We start from the raw sequence: 18,309 nt of genomic DNA, 5'->3' as shown, positions 1-18,309 counted from the left end.
TGAGTTTTCTTATAACCTTTTCGAATTAAATTGCATATGTTATCAAATGATTTCTACTTTTATATTATACCTTATTGGTATATTTGGATTGTTACCATTAATTATGATACCGTGTTTGAATACATGTTGTTGGAATTAGTGATGTTACTTTGATTAAGGGACTTGGACAACAGATGCTCGTGTGCATTTGAGACTGTAATGGTCCGTGTAGGGAGGATATATAAAATTTAGCTCACGAATATGTTTCGTTTGGTGGGTCACTACTGAAACTGATTGCGGTCTTATTGGGTGTGCGTTGTTTTAGAAAAGCAACTATTGTGGTTAGTTGTCTAAGAGGGATGTAGTACTTGTGGGCCTACTTTATGATTAACTGGCTTAAATGTTTTACATTAAATGATTTTACGAAATGTTTTACTATACCGTATGGTCTAACCCTCATTTTATTTTCAAAAATATGCATTTCAGGACAACAACTTTTGGAAGGTAAAGGAAAACGAAAATGTGAGACCTTCTATTTGGATTTTGATATGTGAAGTTTGCGGAGGAGTTTTATGAAGTATGATTACGTGACCTTGTTATTATGTGAATCTTTTCTTATTAGCAAAAAGTATGTGGTGATTTTGATGTATTTGCGTGGTTTTGCAAGAAAGGGACTCAATTTGTATCTCCAATATGGTTGGTTATGTATAAACTTTGTGTTATATTTTATGTGATTTTACAGAGTGTTATGATTCACATATGCATTCTTGAAACAACATTTCACATCTAATAAGATGACGAATATTTCATGAATCACATGTGAATCCTTAGCTCGATTAAAAAACGAATTAAGAATTTTTGATTTTATTTTGAAAAATAAATTTGTCCATGATTAATTTAATTGTAAAATTACTTCATTACCCCCGGCCGTTTAATTAAAAAAGAAAGTTGACCCAAGTTTTTGGATCAAAAAACAGTATGATAGATGAGGATAATTTGTACCTACTTCTAATATATCAATAACTTCATTAGACTACCTTCATCCACTCATCCACAATCTTCTTCAATTAGATTGAAAATAAGACAAAAAAAGAAATTGAAAATAAAAAATAAAAAGAAAAAAGAAAAAAGAAAAAGAAAAATAAATTAATTATGACAATCCACTCCAATCTCTATTGTCGTGCGAACCAAGATCGTGACTTTATTTTCCCAATTGGATTAACACATGACAACTGATCATTGTTTAAGTCTATTTTTTAGGATAAAAGTTTATCTGATTAAAAAAATGATTTTAACAGAAAAAATTAAAAATTAAAAACTAAAAAATATATCAATATATATACTCTAGAAGAGTACTCGTGCAATGCAATGAAACACATCTCGATTTTAATGTTTCATTTTATTGTTTGTCTCTCTCGATGTTATAATTTGTTTTAATTTATTTTTTTATTGTAATTTAGTTTAAGTTTAGTAACGAAATAATTTATTTTTTGTTTAATAATATAACATTTTATAAAAATAATAATTAAATATTATGTTAGAACTCAATAATTATCCTAATTATATTTTAGATTTTTTATATTTAAAATAAGATGTTTATCATGTATTTGATTATGTTTATCTACAGTTAGTTACACGAATTCAGATATGGAGCTTTAATAAATTGTAGTTACGCTCAATTTACTTGCAATATTGAGTTTTAAGTAATTTGCATTAATAAACAGTACTTTACGTATAAAAATTGGTTTTTAAGAATTTTTGTCAAACACTTTATAATATTATATATATATATATATATATATATAATTTTTCTATAGTTTGTTTTTATTTTTCTCCAATCATAAGTTTTTATATTTATAATTATGTTTTAAAATATAAAATCGTTTTATAAAATTAAAAGAAATATATATGTGATAAATATTAAAATATATAATTTTTATAAAAAATAATTTTTGTGATTGGGTTGGACTATAAATAAAGTATAAAAAATATCAGATTAAATTGGAGTTAAAGATTAAATAAGTGGAAGAAAGATAAATTATTTTTTTAATAAAAATTAAATTGGATTGGATTAGATTGTTGTTAAAGATAGTCTTAACAAAAATATATCAAAAGGAATATTAATTTTAATTGGAAAAATAAGAATAAAAGAATAATAATAGTGAAGTGAAGTGAAAAGATAGAGTTGAAACTAACAAGTAACAACCATCACCAAAAAAAAAAAGGGCATAATTGCTCAAATGGTATTTGGATCAAGACATCTTGCCTTCCTTGCTTGCCTTCCTTAAAAGCACCCTTACCCCTAAGTCTTTGTGAATCCCTACCCCTACCCCTACCCCCCACCCCACCTATACATACACTATGATTCTCTCTCTCTCACACACACACACATATATATATATATATATATCAAAATTGTTTTTTTATATATAATAATGTGATAATATGAATAATTAATGTTGATATCTGAATTTAATTACAAAAAATAAACGAGTTCGTACAATTACTGGTAATTCAAATAGTTATCAGGTCGTTATCGACAAATATATAGCTAGCAAGGATGGAATATAAGATGTAAGAATATGCGGAACCTCAGTTTAATCTTTAAAGAGTTCTTACGGAAATAAAAGAGGTTCTAACATGTACGGAACAGAAACAGTCTTCTAAATGAAGTCAATGTGAAACTCTAAAACAAGAAATTGAAAAATTAGAATTATATGAGTATAGACATTTGTATTGCAATTATTCATTTATACATAAAGATATAATTTATTTATATTTATAAAACTTAAAAATGGATGTTCTAGAAAAGCAATAACTAATTATTTTTTGTTAAACAAGGATAGCGACATATGAGTTTTGGGCATGATACCAACTTTATAATGAACCCCATGTCCATCATAAAGCTTGCTCATGGTTTCATAAAAACAAGTCCCAATCGGCTTTTTTTTTAAAGATTTTTTGTTTCATTTAAGATAAATAAATGTACTTTATTATATTTTTGATATAAAATCCCCATATATATATATATAGAGAGAGAGAAGATCATATGAAAACCGATTTTCGGTTGTAAACCGAAGAACAAAGGAGAGTAAGACTCGTGTAATTGGTGTCCACATTTAGTATGAATAACGAATTTGAATGTTCATAAAATATTCATGATGAATAACACACAATCATGATTATTGCTAAATTGATTCATTATTTATGATGAATAATACACATTCATCATGAATGATACATTATTCATGACGAATAACCCGTGGAGGTGCGAGACATGTGTCACACTCTCATTTGTCCCACCAGTTTACAACCGAAAATCGGTTTTCATTTGAACCGACCCTTATATATATATATATATATATAGAGAGAGAGAGAGAGAGAGATAGAGAGAGAGAGAGAGGTAAGATCGTGTGAAAATAAGAGTTAAGGTAAGAAACATAATAAGGGATTTGGATTCTTGACCACTTTTAATCTCACCCAACCTCATTAATTGCGCTTGATACTAGAATTGATCAGATGTATTTTGGTCCAGTTAATTACTATCGATCTTCGATTAAGATTGATCCAATGGTGGAGCTCTTTTCTTATTCTTTTCACCATACCTTCCATTCTCACTGAAAAACTAGAATCACTTCTTTACTTTTTCAAATATCTACTGCTTTTTATAACAAGTTATGAATAAATATAAATATATATATATAATATTATACATATATATATATATATATATATATTGTCTATTTTAGAGCTCATAGTTTGAAAAAAAAAACTATTTTAAAATTTATTTTTGAAAACACATCAAGTCTAACGGATGCTATGTAAGAATTACGTTAGCGCTCAATACTAAAATTAGAAAAATCCAAAGAGGAATAAAAATCTTTTTGTGGTTACGGAAGTTCAAATCCGATGACTCTAAGCAATTTGCAAAGCAAGTGATCATCATGAAATTATTCGACTCGTATAACGGGTTGGATATCCAGGTTAATTAAAATAAATTATATACCCTAAAATGTACAACTTAAAAAATTACTTTTAAAATAACTACCGAATAAAAAATTACTTATGTGAATTTCTGTTTGATTTTATCTGTTGTTAATTTTTATTGGAGTTTATGTTAATAAAAGAAAGTTTTATTCAATTCAGATATATAATGACGATAAAATAAAGTCTTAATCAACTTCGATATATAAATATAAACAAGTAACAATTTGTTTGTTTATGTTGTTTGGATCAATATGAGATTTTGTTTTGAGCGAGTAATTATTGAGTTTGTAGTTTATACTTGCAAAGTAATTATTTTGTTCAGATATTTATGAAACACTATTATTTCTTTCAGTATTAAATTATACAGACGGTAAAAATGGTAACCATATTTCATTCCGCATTATATCATATATAGTCTCTCAATCATTTTGCATCAAAGCATTCAGCAACTACCAAATAACCATTAAGTTATAGTTCAATTGATAAAACTTTAGATTTAATTTGTAAGATTTATCTGATTATTAATTTTAATATAAAGTTGTAAAAAAAAGAAGGTAAATACTTTATACACAGTTAAAAGGCAAAAAAAAAAATGCATGTGCATATGGTTCTTGTACTTTTCTTTCTGGTACACCCATAAACTCTTATTTATTTCAAAAAGTCCCTATTTTTCCATTTACTTTTTCAAACCCAGTAGAATTTATTATTAACCCCAACCATGTTCATGATTTCACTGGTGGACCTATTATGTCTTAGCATGGTTACATGTATCTGTTCAACTTATTTCTATATATAAAAGTTTTTTGGTGTATAAAAAATATACCTGCTAAATTTGAAAGGTACTTTAGGATATTAGAAGATATAAGAAATATCGACCAAAAAACTGAAACAGTCTCTTGAAATCAACTAAAAACCTGAAAAATCTCTTAAAATCAACTAAAATTTTGAAAAAATCTCTCAAAATTAACCAAACAACTTGAAAATTCCTCAAAACCGAGGGAATTGGACTAAAGCATACCGGGTGACTTTGCAGAGTTTTAGCCCACCTTAAAGGTGTATCCGCTCAACAAAAATTTTAGGTCTGGCACTGCATGATTTCCATGTAATTTCAATAATGGCATTGTCTTTGACAGAACTTATAAATCATTTTGAATTTGTCAATTAAAAGAAGGAAAAACGACTCAAATGAAAACAATAGTTTTGGTTTAATTTCTATTTAGTGTAATTTGATAAGATAGTTACCACATTAATTAAGTGTATAATTCCACCATGTTTAACAACATTTCAAATAAATTCAAGATTTATAACATGTTTAACGTATGGTCTTGTTTTAGAAAGTATGTCTATTCACCTGGTAATCCTAGTAAAATAATTCCTCAAATAGCTTTGTTTCCCACCTTTGAATGAATACGTGCAGAGATAGCATTAATCAATTATAATCCAATAACGAACATCATATATATATAGAGAGAGAAAGAGAGGTGGGTTATTATATAATCTCTTACATTTGTACAACCAATACAACTCAATCTCAACCGTCCATTTAATTTGATGAATATGTAATTTCATAGAAGTTCTGAATGTTTTCTAATATAAAGTATTGATCATAATTAATGAAACTTATTTATCTTTCATAAATATTTAAATCATAATAAATGAACTCTCGTCATTTCCATAAATATTTCAATTTATTAGGTTGCATTGATTGTACAAATATAATGGGTTGCATTTGAAACAAACTATGTCTCTATATATACATATATATTTACACATTGATTTCAAACTACTGGTACCCCTTAACACCCTTAATTTATTCAAGAACATCCTTAGCATGTGAGCCATCTTAAGTATATCTTAACAATTAATTAATTCCAACACACATACTCTTTTTCCAAAGAAGCAAATTAAATTACACTTCAACAAAATCAACAATAATATGAATGCATGTGCCACTTTTCAACAATATAAAGGTGTTTTAACAACTTCACCCATTTAACCATCATCTAATTCATTTAACTTCTCTTTCAAAATCTCTACTTAGAAATGAACATCTTATTTTGGACTTGAATAATAAGGTAGTTCACTTTCATAAAGCCCGATCCAGCTTTTGTTCCCTCCGCTTCCTCAGGGCCTCACTTCCCCTATTGTGGAATAAACCCTTAAGTTTATTCGGTATAGACAGACCTTACGAGAAAAAAAAAAACCCATTAGATGTATCCCATATCCCCTCATGTCGTATTTAACTAACCTCACCCCTAGCGCAACCTTATCCGTCCTTGATATATGAACAAGAAAACATGTCTTTAACGGGATGGTACTTGCTTTCATATCAAAGAAGATGATAATTAGCAAGATTCCTATTTCTTCTTCTTCAACCTTTACCTCAACCTCCTCTTTAGTCTTGATCCCAAATTCTTCCAAGTTCTTTTGTTTTCAAGATATTCGAGAATGAATTTCACCAAGATGGATTGTCCTTAATGCTTTGATTACAGAATTTAGGGTTGCAAAATAACTAATCTGAAGTGTGGAATTGAATTTGAGAGATATGCTTCAACACTTGTTACAAAACTAGGCTTAAACTCGATAAAAACTCGTTAGACCACACAGGTGACCTGCCATGTGACTCAAGTTGCATATGGGGTCGCATGTACCTCCCTTTTCCCCGATATTCAAGGGTCTTAGGCGATTTGCCATGCAACCCAGGTTGCATATGCCCTTGTTTCCTCCTTTTGATGTCAAAACTTGTATCATCAATTGTCTAACTCCCAATTACACTACTAGAAAAGAGAGTATCAACAACGAAAAAAATTCTTCGGGAATCAGCGATGGATAGGACAAAAACCATTCCCTCGCTGATTAGTGACGGATTAGCGAGGGAACTGGTTTTTGGCTTATCCATCATTGATTTGTCGCTAATCTGCGAAGAATTTGTGAGGGATGGGCCAAAAACCAGTTCCCTCACAGATCTCTCACTGATCAGTAACAAAACTTATACATGTAGGATTTTCAAGTCACTTGAAAAACCTTCAACTCCATTCACACATACGGTTTGACTTTCAAGTAGTTAAAAATTTACACTTATTGTTTTAAAGTCATCCAAAACTCTCTAAACCTATAATTTGACTTTCAAGTAGTCAAAACTTATACATGTAGGCTTTTCAAGTCATTCAAAAGACCTCCAACTTCATTCACACATATGGTTTGACTTTCAGGGTTACACTTAGAGTTTCAAGTCATACAAAACTCCTCTAAACCTAAGGTTTGACTTCCAGTTAGTCAAATCATTACATGTATGGTTTTCAAGTGATTCAAAAGACCTCTAACTTCATTCACATCTATGGTTTGACTTTCAAGTAGTCAAACATTTACACTTAGAGTTTTGGAGTCATCCAAACTCCTCTAAACCTACGGTTTGACTTTCAAGTAATCAAACAATTACACATAGGCTCTTCAACTCGTTCAAAAGATCTCCAGCTTCATTCACATCTACGGTTTTACTATCAAGTCGTCAAACCATTACACTTAGGCTTTTTAAATCGCTCAAAAGACCTCCAACTTCATTCACATATAAGGGTTTTAAAGTCATCCAAAACTCTCTAAACCTACGGTTCAAGTAGTCAAACATTTACACTTAGAGTTTCAAAGTCATACAAAACTCTTCTAAACCTACAGTTTGACTTTCAAATAGTCAAAACTTTACATGTAGGCTTTTCAACTCATTCAAAAGACCTCCAACTTCATTCATACATACGGTTTAACTTTATTGGTAGTCAAACCTTTACACTTAGAGTTTTAAAATTATCCAAAATTCCTCTAAACCTTCAGTTTGACTTTCAAGTAGTCCAACCGTTACATCGTTTAGGGATAAGTCACAGTCTAGTACCGACACCCCTCCTCTTGACGAGGCATCTCTTTGGGAGCAGAGTGTCGGAGGACGGAAGGAGGATCGTCTTTATGGTTTCAGGACCTCCTAGGATCTCTCTCTTATGTTGTGACTAATAGATATAGAAGTAGCACCAGAAGATCATACGGTATCAGATCAACAGCGGAGGTATGTTGGTTATATTGTTATATACTTTCTCATTACTTTTATTGTGAACTAATTACTACTTTGTCGAATATTGAATATTTACAAGTAGAGGAGTTGAGAGAGAAGTTGGCAAGGGTAGAAGAGGAGGCGTGGCTGCAAGAGGAGCGCCATCAGGCCGAGATGTAGGCCAAATGGAAGAGTAGGACAGATTTGGAGGCGGAACATGCCACACACGCTGCCCAGTTAGCCGAACAGACCGTGTTGTTAGAGCATTTTGCTATGTTTATGCAGTAGTCATAATACGTTCCCCCCCCCCCCCCCACCTTTCGTTAGTTAAATTGTATGAACTTGAACCTTAAATTCTATGAATTCAATATTTTAAATTGTATGAACTGATTAGTTTTAATTTGTTGACAATTTTAGTTTGTTTTTTTTTTATGGTCAGGTTTTATATAAATAAATATAGTAATTATATGATTATAAATTATTTATTTTAAGTTAGCAATAAGTTTGGAGGCTTAAAGGATTTTTAAAAAACTCATATTGCTTTTTCCATAGACACAAAACAAATATATCTCATATTCTAAAAAATATAAATCATCTTAAATATAATTAATTTCTTTAATGGTTTCTATTTGAGAGAGAGAGAAAAGGGGGGCATGAGATGCACGTGCAGAAAGGAATTGAATGGAAAGGGAGTGCATTTAAGTGGTTTCTACTTTGAGGGTTCTCAGAGAGAGAGAGAGAGAGATTGAGAGAGAGAGAGAGATGAGTCGTTTGGCAACATTATCAGAAGAACCCATCGATGAAGATGGAGAATACAAGCATCATCAGAGTCACAGCCCATGGTACTCATCATCTGGAAAGAGATCTCATAAAACATGGCGTAATTGGCTGAAAACCCATTTGTCTCTCCTCCCTAATAAGCACAAATCCATCAATGATCTCAATATCCTTCTAAGTGTTTTGGGTTGCCCTCTCTTCCCAGTCTCCTTCCTCCCTCCCACTCCCAAATCATCATCATCTCAGGTATCAATCAATATCCATCTTAATCTTAATCTTAATCATATCACATCCATTTTGTTCACTTAATTATCTGTGTCTTAATCCTTTAAGTCATTATTACTATTATCCATTCAGATCATTTCTTTTCCTACCCTTTTCTTAGGTAGGTCATGCCTAAACTAAACAAAATCATTAATGTTTTTCTTTTATTTTCGGATCTCGGATACAAGTCTTCTTTTTAATTCTCGTGTAATGCGTATCGAAGATGAATTGTCATCGAGCTTTTGGATCTCTAGCATCAAGTTTTTCTAGGTTTTTGGGCCTTTGGCTTATTTCAGATAAGTGACGGATATCTAAACGAAATTAATGGGTTTCTTTTTCAAACGTCTTCAAATTTTCCCCATAAGAACTACAATTATTTCACAAAGTATTACATTTATATATATATATATATATGGACAAAGTACATAATCAAGTGTTGGCAACTAGTTTTACATATGTCTTATTTGCTTTATATGAAAAAAAAAATGTATGTCTGAATAGAATTAAGTTGGTTTTAGATTTTAGGATGCTTATTTTGAAATGGTTGGTTCTTAGAAAATGTAATGTTTTTTAATATCCAGGAATAATATATAATGAATTTGTAATTGAAGAGAAATAATAATTGAAGGAAATAGAAAGTTGTATGTTGAATAAAAGGAGAAGAGGCCAATAAAACTACATGGAAAACTTTATTACTCATGGACTAGGAATCTTGATCCTCTTTTTGTGGAGGTGCATGCTTCTTTGATCTTACTTTTTATGCATACACCATTGTCAGCTCCTCTCCTGCTTTTTCATATATATATATATACATATATACATATATGTATATGTATGTAGGGTTGGGTTCACGTGATACCAAGGGTTTTTCGTGACACCTGTAAGACCAATTTATGTTCATTGGTCAACTTTATAAGTTAATTAGCTAATGGTCTAAAGTTGTACGGTGACAATTTTATGATTATTGAGAAATCTCATGGCAATTTTGTGATTATGAATGTTCAGATTGTAAATCTAAATACAATGGTTGAGAATTAGTCTTACGGATCTCACGAAAAACCCTTAGTCTCACATGATCTCAAGTCTATGTATATGTATGTGTATGTATGTATGTGTGTGTATGTATGTATGTATATGTATGGCCAAAATTTTAAAAATTTCATGCATGCGAAAGTGATTAAATATATGTAAAAGTTCATGAAAAGAACTTGAGACTGAAAGCAAATTTGAAGATAAATGTAGATTAATGTAGTTGAAGGTAATTAAATGCAGATGAAATAACCGAAGGTAATTGGAAAAAATTTAAGTTAGATGAAAAAGTCAACTCATATAAATGTAAAGACTTAGAAGTGTTCTCACTATTCTTACCATAACTGTTATTCCCATACGATTCCTTATTTAGCATTTGAGTTTTAGTTTCTTGAAAACTTAATTTATCAAAAACAACTATTAAAGTATTAAGTATAAATAAATAATGTATATAAAATGTTTTAATTTTTATAACATTCCAATTTAATCTTTTTATTATAAACAATAAAATTAGAAACTTAAGAGATTTTCAAAAACTCGTATTACTTTTTCAAATAAACAAATTAAGTTTTGGAAACCCACGCGTTTATATACCTCAATCGATCTACATTCTCCTATTGATATGTTTTACCTACTCAATGGTGAAATTGTGCAAGGGATTTGTTTTCTATCTTTAAGCTCAGAGGTTAAGATCATCTCCTCATTAAGCTATTTTAAAACCTAAATTATATTAAATATAATTAATATTTTAATTAAATAAGTTATACGACAAAACAAGTATTTTATTATTCTTAATTTAATAATAAAAATATCAATACAAATTTTTCCCAATTCCGAATTTTCATAATTCAAATGCATCAGTGTTATATATTTCAAAGATTTTCAAAAATACATCACCAAACAAGTAAATATCGTAAGAATGAAAATATGTAAGTTTAAAGAAAAACATTAAAGGGTAACTTTAAAGTCAATTCTGCTAAGTCTTTGTTATATATACATATACATACACATATATATAGGGTTGGGTTCACGTGAGACCAAAGGTTTTTCGTGAGACCCGTGAGATCAATTTATGTTCATTGATCAACTTTATAAGCTAATGATCTAATGGTCTAAAATTGCATGGTGACAATTTTGTAATTATTGAGAAGTCTCGTGACAATTTTGTGATTATGAATGTTGAGATTGTAGATTTAATCCAAGGGTTGAGAATTGGTCTTACGGGTCTCACGAAAAAGTCTTGGTCCATATGATCCCAAGTTTATATATACATATACATACATACATATATATATATATATATATACACATATACAGACTTGGGATCATGTGAGACCAAGGCTTTTTCGTGAGACCCGTAAGACCAATTCTCAACCCTTTGATTTAGATCTACAATCAGAACATTCATAATCACAAAATTGTCACAAGACTTCTCAATAATCACAAAATTGTCATCGTGCAACTTTAGACCATTAGATCATTAGATTATAAGATTGATCAATGAACATAAATTGGTCTTACGGGTCTCACGAAAAACTCTTGGTCTCACGTGAACCCAACCCTATATATATATATATATATATATAGAGAGAGAGAGAGAGAGAGAGAGAGAGAAAGAGGAGGGTTTGTTTCAAATACAACTCATCGCATTTGTATAACCAATGCAATCCAATAAATWAATATATATATATATATATATATAGAGAGAGAGAGAGAGAGAGAGAGAGAGAGGGGTGGGGTGGGGTAGGGTAAAAATATCAATAAATGCCATTAATACCCCTACTGCATTTTGTTCTTTTGTTTCGGACCACCAGTCCATGTCAATATGTGTGCCTTCTTTAATGAACCAAGATTTTATATAAATTAACCTACTTCCTAACCAACATTCAGCTCCTTTTGCAATTCATATTTAAGTGATTCAACTTGTCTTAATTAAATCAAACATCATCCAGATTCACTTATGTTTTAGAAAATACAACAAGATTATATTAAAAGATTTTGAATCATGTAAAACATATTTATTTAATAGTGGAATCGGTTCGTCTCACCAGGTCTCGTCATCAGCACAATATATAATACAACATTTCACAGCAGCCACCGGTTGTAGAAAGCTAGAGGGGACGGTAAGAAACATGTACGCCACCGGAAAAGTTAACATGGCCATGGTGGACGAGCTCAACTCAAATGCATTGACCGCCATCAGCAATGTCAGAGTGTCGCAAAGAGGTTGTTTTGTTATGTGGCAGATGGTACCAAACAAATGGTTGATTGAGCTTGTTGTTGGTGGCCACAAGGTGGTTGCAGGCAGCGACGGCAATGTTGCTTGGCGGCATACACCGTGGCTCGGGTCTCATGCTGCCAAAGGTGGTGTCCGTCCTCTCCGCCGTGCTCTTCAAGTAAGAACATACAGACATGAACAAATTAATTAACATTTACTACTAATTTTTGTCGATAAAAAGACATTTAATCGAGTATGCTACAAATTTATGCAATAAAAAATGTGCAGCTGCATTCATGATGAATGAGAACGCATGTCACGAAAGACAGATTTGCGACTGAACTTTCCTCTAAATATTTAATAGAAACATAGCAAATTAACTAATGGTTAATATTTTAATTAATAAATATGATATTTCATAATTGGTCCCGCAACTTTCTGGGAAGTTACAAAAAGATACTGTTTATGACGTTATTCTCAGAGTCATAGGAATCCTTCTGAGACTGGATATTTTAATGTGAAAGTAGAAAGTGGCAAACAGCTTTAGCAAATGGCCCACTTTGGTGGGTGTGACATGTCAATTTCCCATTTTGTAAGGTACCTCAATATTCTTCAACTACCTTTACTTTTCCAATGGCTTCTCATTGTCAAGGCCCAAAGGATGAACACTTCACATGTATTATGATGGTCCACATGCTTATAGAATTAACAGGTTCAGTCACTACAAACTTATAACTTTGTAAATTAAGTCATGAGTATCACAACTTCCTAACAAAATGCCCCTCAACGCTACTATATATATATATATATATATATGTAGCATCGTCTCACGTGATCCGAAAACTATATATAAATATGAATATATACATAATTTATGGAGTTGCAAAAGGATAAACCAAAGAACTTGAGAGACAATGACGTTAGTAAGCCATCGCTTCGGTAAAAGGGGTGCCCCCAATGGTTGGAGATGTATCACTCTAGTAAAAGTTTTAAGTATTTATCTTTGTGATGACGATGATGGTTGGTGCAATTTAACATGCGGGCAAAGATGCAAGTATGAATGTAACTTTAGCCCCTTGCATTTTGGCTTGATGACATTTTCATCCATTAACTTATTGGCTTCAGGCACTAAGGTCCATGGCTTTTAGCTAATCATGGTTTGTTGGTTAACTTCTGCTTAAATATGTAGGGCTTAGATCCTATGGCTGTGGCAGGTGTGTTCTCCCAAGCACAATACATGGGAGAAAAGCGAATCGGGGATGTTGATTGCTTCGTCTTAAAATTGTCGGCAGATGATGCAGACCTAGCTGAACGAAGCGACAATACTGCAGAGATGATCAAACATGTAATGTTTGGTTACTTTAGCCAAAGAAATGGGTTGCTGGTACACTTGGAGGATTCTTACTTAACTAGAGTCCAAGCACCAGGTTCATTCCCTATGTACTGGGAAACTTATATGGCAACAAAAATAGAGGACTACCGAATCATTGAGGGTGTGATGATTGCACATTCTGGCCAATCAGACGTAATAATCACACGATTTGGGGATAATTTGAGGGCAGGACCTGTCATCACAAGGATGGAGGAGAAGTGGACCATCGATGATTTAGCATTTAATGTCCCTGGCCTCTCGATGGATTGCTTTATCCCTCCTGAAGAACTACACAAGGATTCTACAGAAGAAAATCTAGATTGAACGGGTCATCTTCATCTTTATCATGATCGAACGCGATATCAATAATATCAATTTGTAAACTGTGAATGTGTATGTATATTACTAAAGTTTCTTGACAATTAGTTTTTCCATCTTTTTTGCCTCTTTCTGGGAATAACTGAAAAATGACATGGATCTTGAGATCGTTTCCAGTAACTTATTCTTACCTGTTAATGTTCGTGAAAAACAAACATAACATGCTAACCTTCTATATGAAATGATAAGATATAAATTAATAAGACGGGGCAAACTTACTTTAAGTAAATATGGAAGACAGTTCAAATGACTGGTTTTTTGTAGTAGAGAGTCCAGTCCGAGTCCCCAGATGCAATTAGTCTGCTGTCATCAGTGCAGATAGACTCTGCACAAGGGTTTAATTGAATAGGAAGTGAAGTTTCTTTGTCGTTTCCATCAGCTTGTACTTTGTGCTCGAAAAGCATATGAGACTTTAACAGTTCATCAGCATCCATTTCTTCGTCTGACAACAATCTACAACAATCTAAATCGTCCTTATCAAAAGCATCACTTATGAGTCCATCCCTCCAAGATATATGCATCTGTGACTCTGACACGTTCCCTGAAGTTGAGTTGGAAACCCACGATGCATGACTATCCGAATTTTCTCTGAGATGGTTAAGGTTTGTAAGATCAGAAGATGGTGGATCCCATGGTGATGCATCATCCTCAAGGGATAAGCTTTCATGTTGAAAAACATCTGTCACTTGATCAAGGTCAGATTTAAACTTATGATTCAATTGAATGCCTTCCTTCAGCCAACATAAACTCCCGCGCCTTTCTAAGCTTGAATCCGAGTTTGGAGTTTGCATAACATTCCCACTACTTAAAGAGCATGCAGAAAATGGAGACCATTCTGCATTGAAATTGAAGGATGATGTTATCTCTTCTTGTGAAATAACAGCTCCGTGGTGAGGAGTGTCACAAGGAGAAGTTGCGGATGGTTTCTTTACCACTTTGTTTGATATAGGCTCTAATAGACATTGAAACTTAGGATTATGTGTGCAAGAAGGGGGGACCCTGGGTGAAGAACATGACGGGATTATAGCAGATTCAACTATTTTTGAAGATTGACGCAATCCTTTTGGGTAATTGGTTTTGCCAGCAGAAGATGGTGACAAATGCCAACTAATTGTAGCTTCAGCAGGAAAAGGAATCATAGAGGGTCTAGATTTTCCAAAGATGCCTTTTCCCCTTTTACCATAACTAATGCAATCAATATTGTCTTCTGGGATGTCCCTTTCAAGGGGGTTTCTACGTCCTACAGAAAGAATTCCCCTGGCCTTGCATTTTCTCTTGTCAATGACCCCAGAGATTACATGCCCGGCACCATAACAAGTCGAAGGTGTGGCTCCTGAAACAAGCACAGATCGACACAAACTGGATTGGATTTCAGGAGACACAGATGGCTCAATCGGAGGGGTTTTTGTGGTAGCAGTGCTTGAGCTTTCTTCAGTAGACTTGGCAGAATTGACACAAGTCAGGACAGACCCACATGGAATCTTGGTAATTGGAGTATAATCTTCAACATCATTTTTGTTATTGACGATAAAACCAGGAAATGGGAAGAGGTCACCTTGGTTACATATTAACTCATGTTGCACATCTGGATTATCATTACATCTCTCACACCCAGATGCTGACTGTGCCATCCTGCAAAAAAAAGGTCAAATTCATGGTCACTCTTCAATCATGATAAAAACAAATGTCTTGCTCTATGCACCCTAGCCCAATCAAAAGGATCAACATCATAGGCACATACCAAAATAATCAATTGTTAGAATTTTCCCACAAGACCTAAACCAAGTTATATCGCCGTCAACACATAAGATAATACTTATGTCATATAACATCTTGCGAAATTTCGACATGACCTATCCGAAAAGTCGTGATATGCCATTTGTATATATAATAATTTCAAAAGAAGCGTATACACACATGCCACATTTACCATCTAGTCTATACACATATGACTAATTACAATGGATGATGCTACATCAATTTCCACCAAAATACTATATTCAACTACAAAATTTTCTTTCAGAAGTTACCAAAATGGTGCATCATCCATCAAGCTTACCTACCACACTTTACTACCACTAGTACTACCATCGGGTTTCTAGGTCTGGAGATGTACATTAACAGAACGAAACAAATCAGACTACACGTGTGATGAGTTCAATCAAGAGTTTTCAAAAAAAGAACAATTCAATTAAATCCACACTTTCAAAACAATGGATGATTTACATAAAACTCAAGCAACACACCAGACGCATTTATTTCTCATCAAAATCAGTATAAGCTCGTGATTAACAAAATCCACAAAGCTTTATTAATATAACACCATGTGGGGGTGGCCCAGAACAACCGAAATTAGTAGAGGAGCACTACTCAGCAGTGCACTACTCGTTAGACTAACTTTGTTATATAATCACCAGCTTTCACCTAACACTATACCTATTAGGCGAGTATCTAGCGCACATTTGTGCACGGTACTCAAATACAACACCCGATGGGAGCAACCCATCTAACTGTAAAGGAGCGATCCCAATACAAATGCAACAAAGGGGGTGACCCTAAGTCACCAGATCCGATTCCACCACAACCTATTAGCCGAGTATCTCACAAATGCTTCATTTATACAAAGTACTATTCCCCCATTTTAAATTCAATAACATGTTTATTAAAACATTAATTTTTCAAGACATCAAAGTATTTTCCACATGTTTTATCAGAATAACAAGCATGCTTAATATGTACAAAATTATTTTGTATAAAACATTTAACGATCACGTTTCATAACATCATTTTAAATCATGCATTTTCCACTATATTCAAATCAAAACACATCCAACAACGATGAATCACATAAAAGTGAAAACTTTTGATGTACACCTAGTTTAAATCTACTTGAAACTTCCCTAAAAATCTTGGGATTAAAAGCTTTTCTCATAAGTACCAATCTCCCTACAAGATCATACAACAGTTTTTAGGATATTATATCCCAACAAAAACCAAACATGTATCCTATAGCATACAGAGTCGGTTGCTTTGCTTCTCCATAACTGACATTCAATAGACCTCTATCCAATCAATATCGTAGGATATAAGTCGATTAAAGATTAGGTCGACAATTATGTTACTAACTTGCTCCATAAATTTATTCTATAACACATCTTATGCTTATAAAAGTGCCAAACATGCCAAATCAATATCCCCTAATATGATTTATTGGTCTTCATATAAATTATAAATTTTGTATTAGGATAAAAAAAAAATCTATTAAATGGATTAAAACTATTAAATGTATGTACACGCTACAGCTCGTGGGTTGTATGGTACAACTCAATCTTACCCAAATTCACATACACTAGAACATATCCATTTTTTATGGACTGAAAACAAGCAAGCAGCCATGAATCGATTTCAAGTTTTCAACAAAAACAAATGGTAAGTTGAAAAAAGTTATTGAATCATTTGATACGCACATAGTTTGTTATAGATGCAACCAAAAATCAATTTATATAGGTATATATATCCTCAAACAAAACAAATCAAGCTGTTCGTCACAAGTAACAAATAAAGAATAGTAGATGAGTTAACAAAGGGCATAAATCATTAAACCTAGTCTAAGACATGTTAACAAATGGCAAAAATCAGTAAATTACTAAACCTTTTCTGACTTGTTAAACAAATGGAAAAATAGATAAACACTAGAAAAAACAATTATCCTCAAGCAGAAGGGAGGGTCAGAGCGGAGCACTGTTGCAGCAGGGATGGAGGCATGGAGGCACTGGAGCAGCATCACGAATTAGGGTTTGATATTTATGAAATACCTAACTAGTGAGATGTTTTAACAACCATTCTTCCTAGATTAGGTATCATTCAAGAATTCCAAATGTAATACGGCAATCAACGCGTCCATATAGCATGATAATATGATATTAAGAATAACATTGTGAAGTGAGCAAAAATTTTGCCCTAATAACAAGTACTTGATTTTCACTAAAGAAAATACCGACGAAATAGATCTAAAAAAAATTATCAGTTAGATCAATATTTAAACAGGTATGAACTGGAAAACAAATGTAAAAAAGGGATCTTTCTTACTTTCCAATTTGAAGTATATGGCGATTGGCGAACGGAGGTGTGTTTCAAAATAGCTAGCATATGTCGATCGTGGAATCGGAGAAGAAATGCAATACCTGAACTCAGGGTTTACCAGATGATGATGATGATGATGATGATGATTGCAGATTTAGGGCAGATTTGGAGTTGGTGCAAAAACAA

At 32.5% G+C, this 18,309-nt stretch overlaps 2 protein-coding genes across 2 annotated transcripts; one reads left to right on the top strand and one right to left on the bottom strand.

Annotated features, from left to right (window-relative positions):
* Positions 1 to 8,743: 8,743 nt before the first annotated feature.
* On the top strand, positions 8,744 to 14,109 carry LOC112501501. Its single transcript, XM_025105147.1, has 3 exons — positions 8,744 to 9,025; positions 12,124 to 12,468; positions 13,480 to 14,109. Exons 1-3 carry the CDS (start codon positions 8,765 to 8,767, stop codon positions 13,984 to 13,986), a joined length of 1,113 nt encoding a protein of 370 aa, XP_024960915.1. The 5' UTR covers positions 8,744 to 8,764; the 3' UTR covers positions 13,987 to 14,109.
* LOC112501491 lies at positions 14,054 to 18,246 on the bottom strand. Its single transcript, XM_025105136.1, has 2 exons — positions 18,225 to 18,246; positions 14,054 to 15,672 (listed from the first exon to the last, which is right to left on the bottom strand). The coding sequence occupies exon 2, from the start codon at positions 15,669 to 15,671 to the stop codon at positions 14,283 to 14,285; it is 1,389 nt and encodes a 462-aa protein (XP_024960904.1). The 5' UTR covers position 15,672; positions 18,225 to 18,246; the 3' UTR covers positions 14,054 to 14,282.
* Positions 18,247 to 18,309: the final 63 nt, after the last annotated feature.

The sequence above is a fragment of the Cynara cardunculus genome (genome assembly GCF_001531365.2).
Source record: "Cynara cardunculus var. scolymus isolate 2C chromosome LG 1, CcrdV1, whole genome shotgun sequence".
NCBI classification, from domain to species: Eukaryota; Viridiplantae; Streptophyta; class Magnoliopsida; order Asterales; family Asteraceae; genus Cynara; species Cynara cardunculus.
The sequence above is the reverse complement of the archived record's forward strand: the minus strand, read 5'-3'. Positions and strand labels throughout refer to the sequence as shown.

Excerpts from the sequence above, each read along its gene's own strand:
- LOC112501501 (XM_025105147.1), top strand. The coding sequence starts at position 8,765 with ATGAGTCGTTTGGCAACATTATCAGAAGAACCCATCGATGAAGATGGA. Across the intron at positions 9,026-12,123 it reads CCAAATCATCATCATCTCAG|GTCTCGTCATCAGCACAATA; the intron begins GTATCAATCAAT and ends TCGTCTCACCAG. Across the intron at positions 12,469-13,479 it reads CTCTCCGCCGTGCTCTTCAA|GGCTTAGATCCTATGGCTGT; the intron begins GTAAGAACATAC and ends TTAAATATGTAG.
- LOC112501491 (XM_025105136.1), bottom strand. The coding sequence starts at position 15,671 with ATGGCACAGTCAGCATCTGGGTGTGAGAGATGTAATGATAATCCAGAT.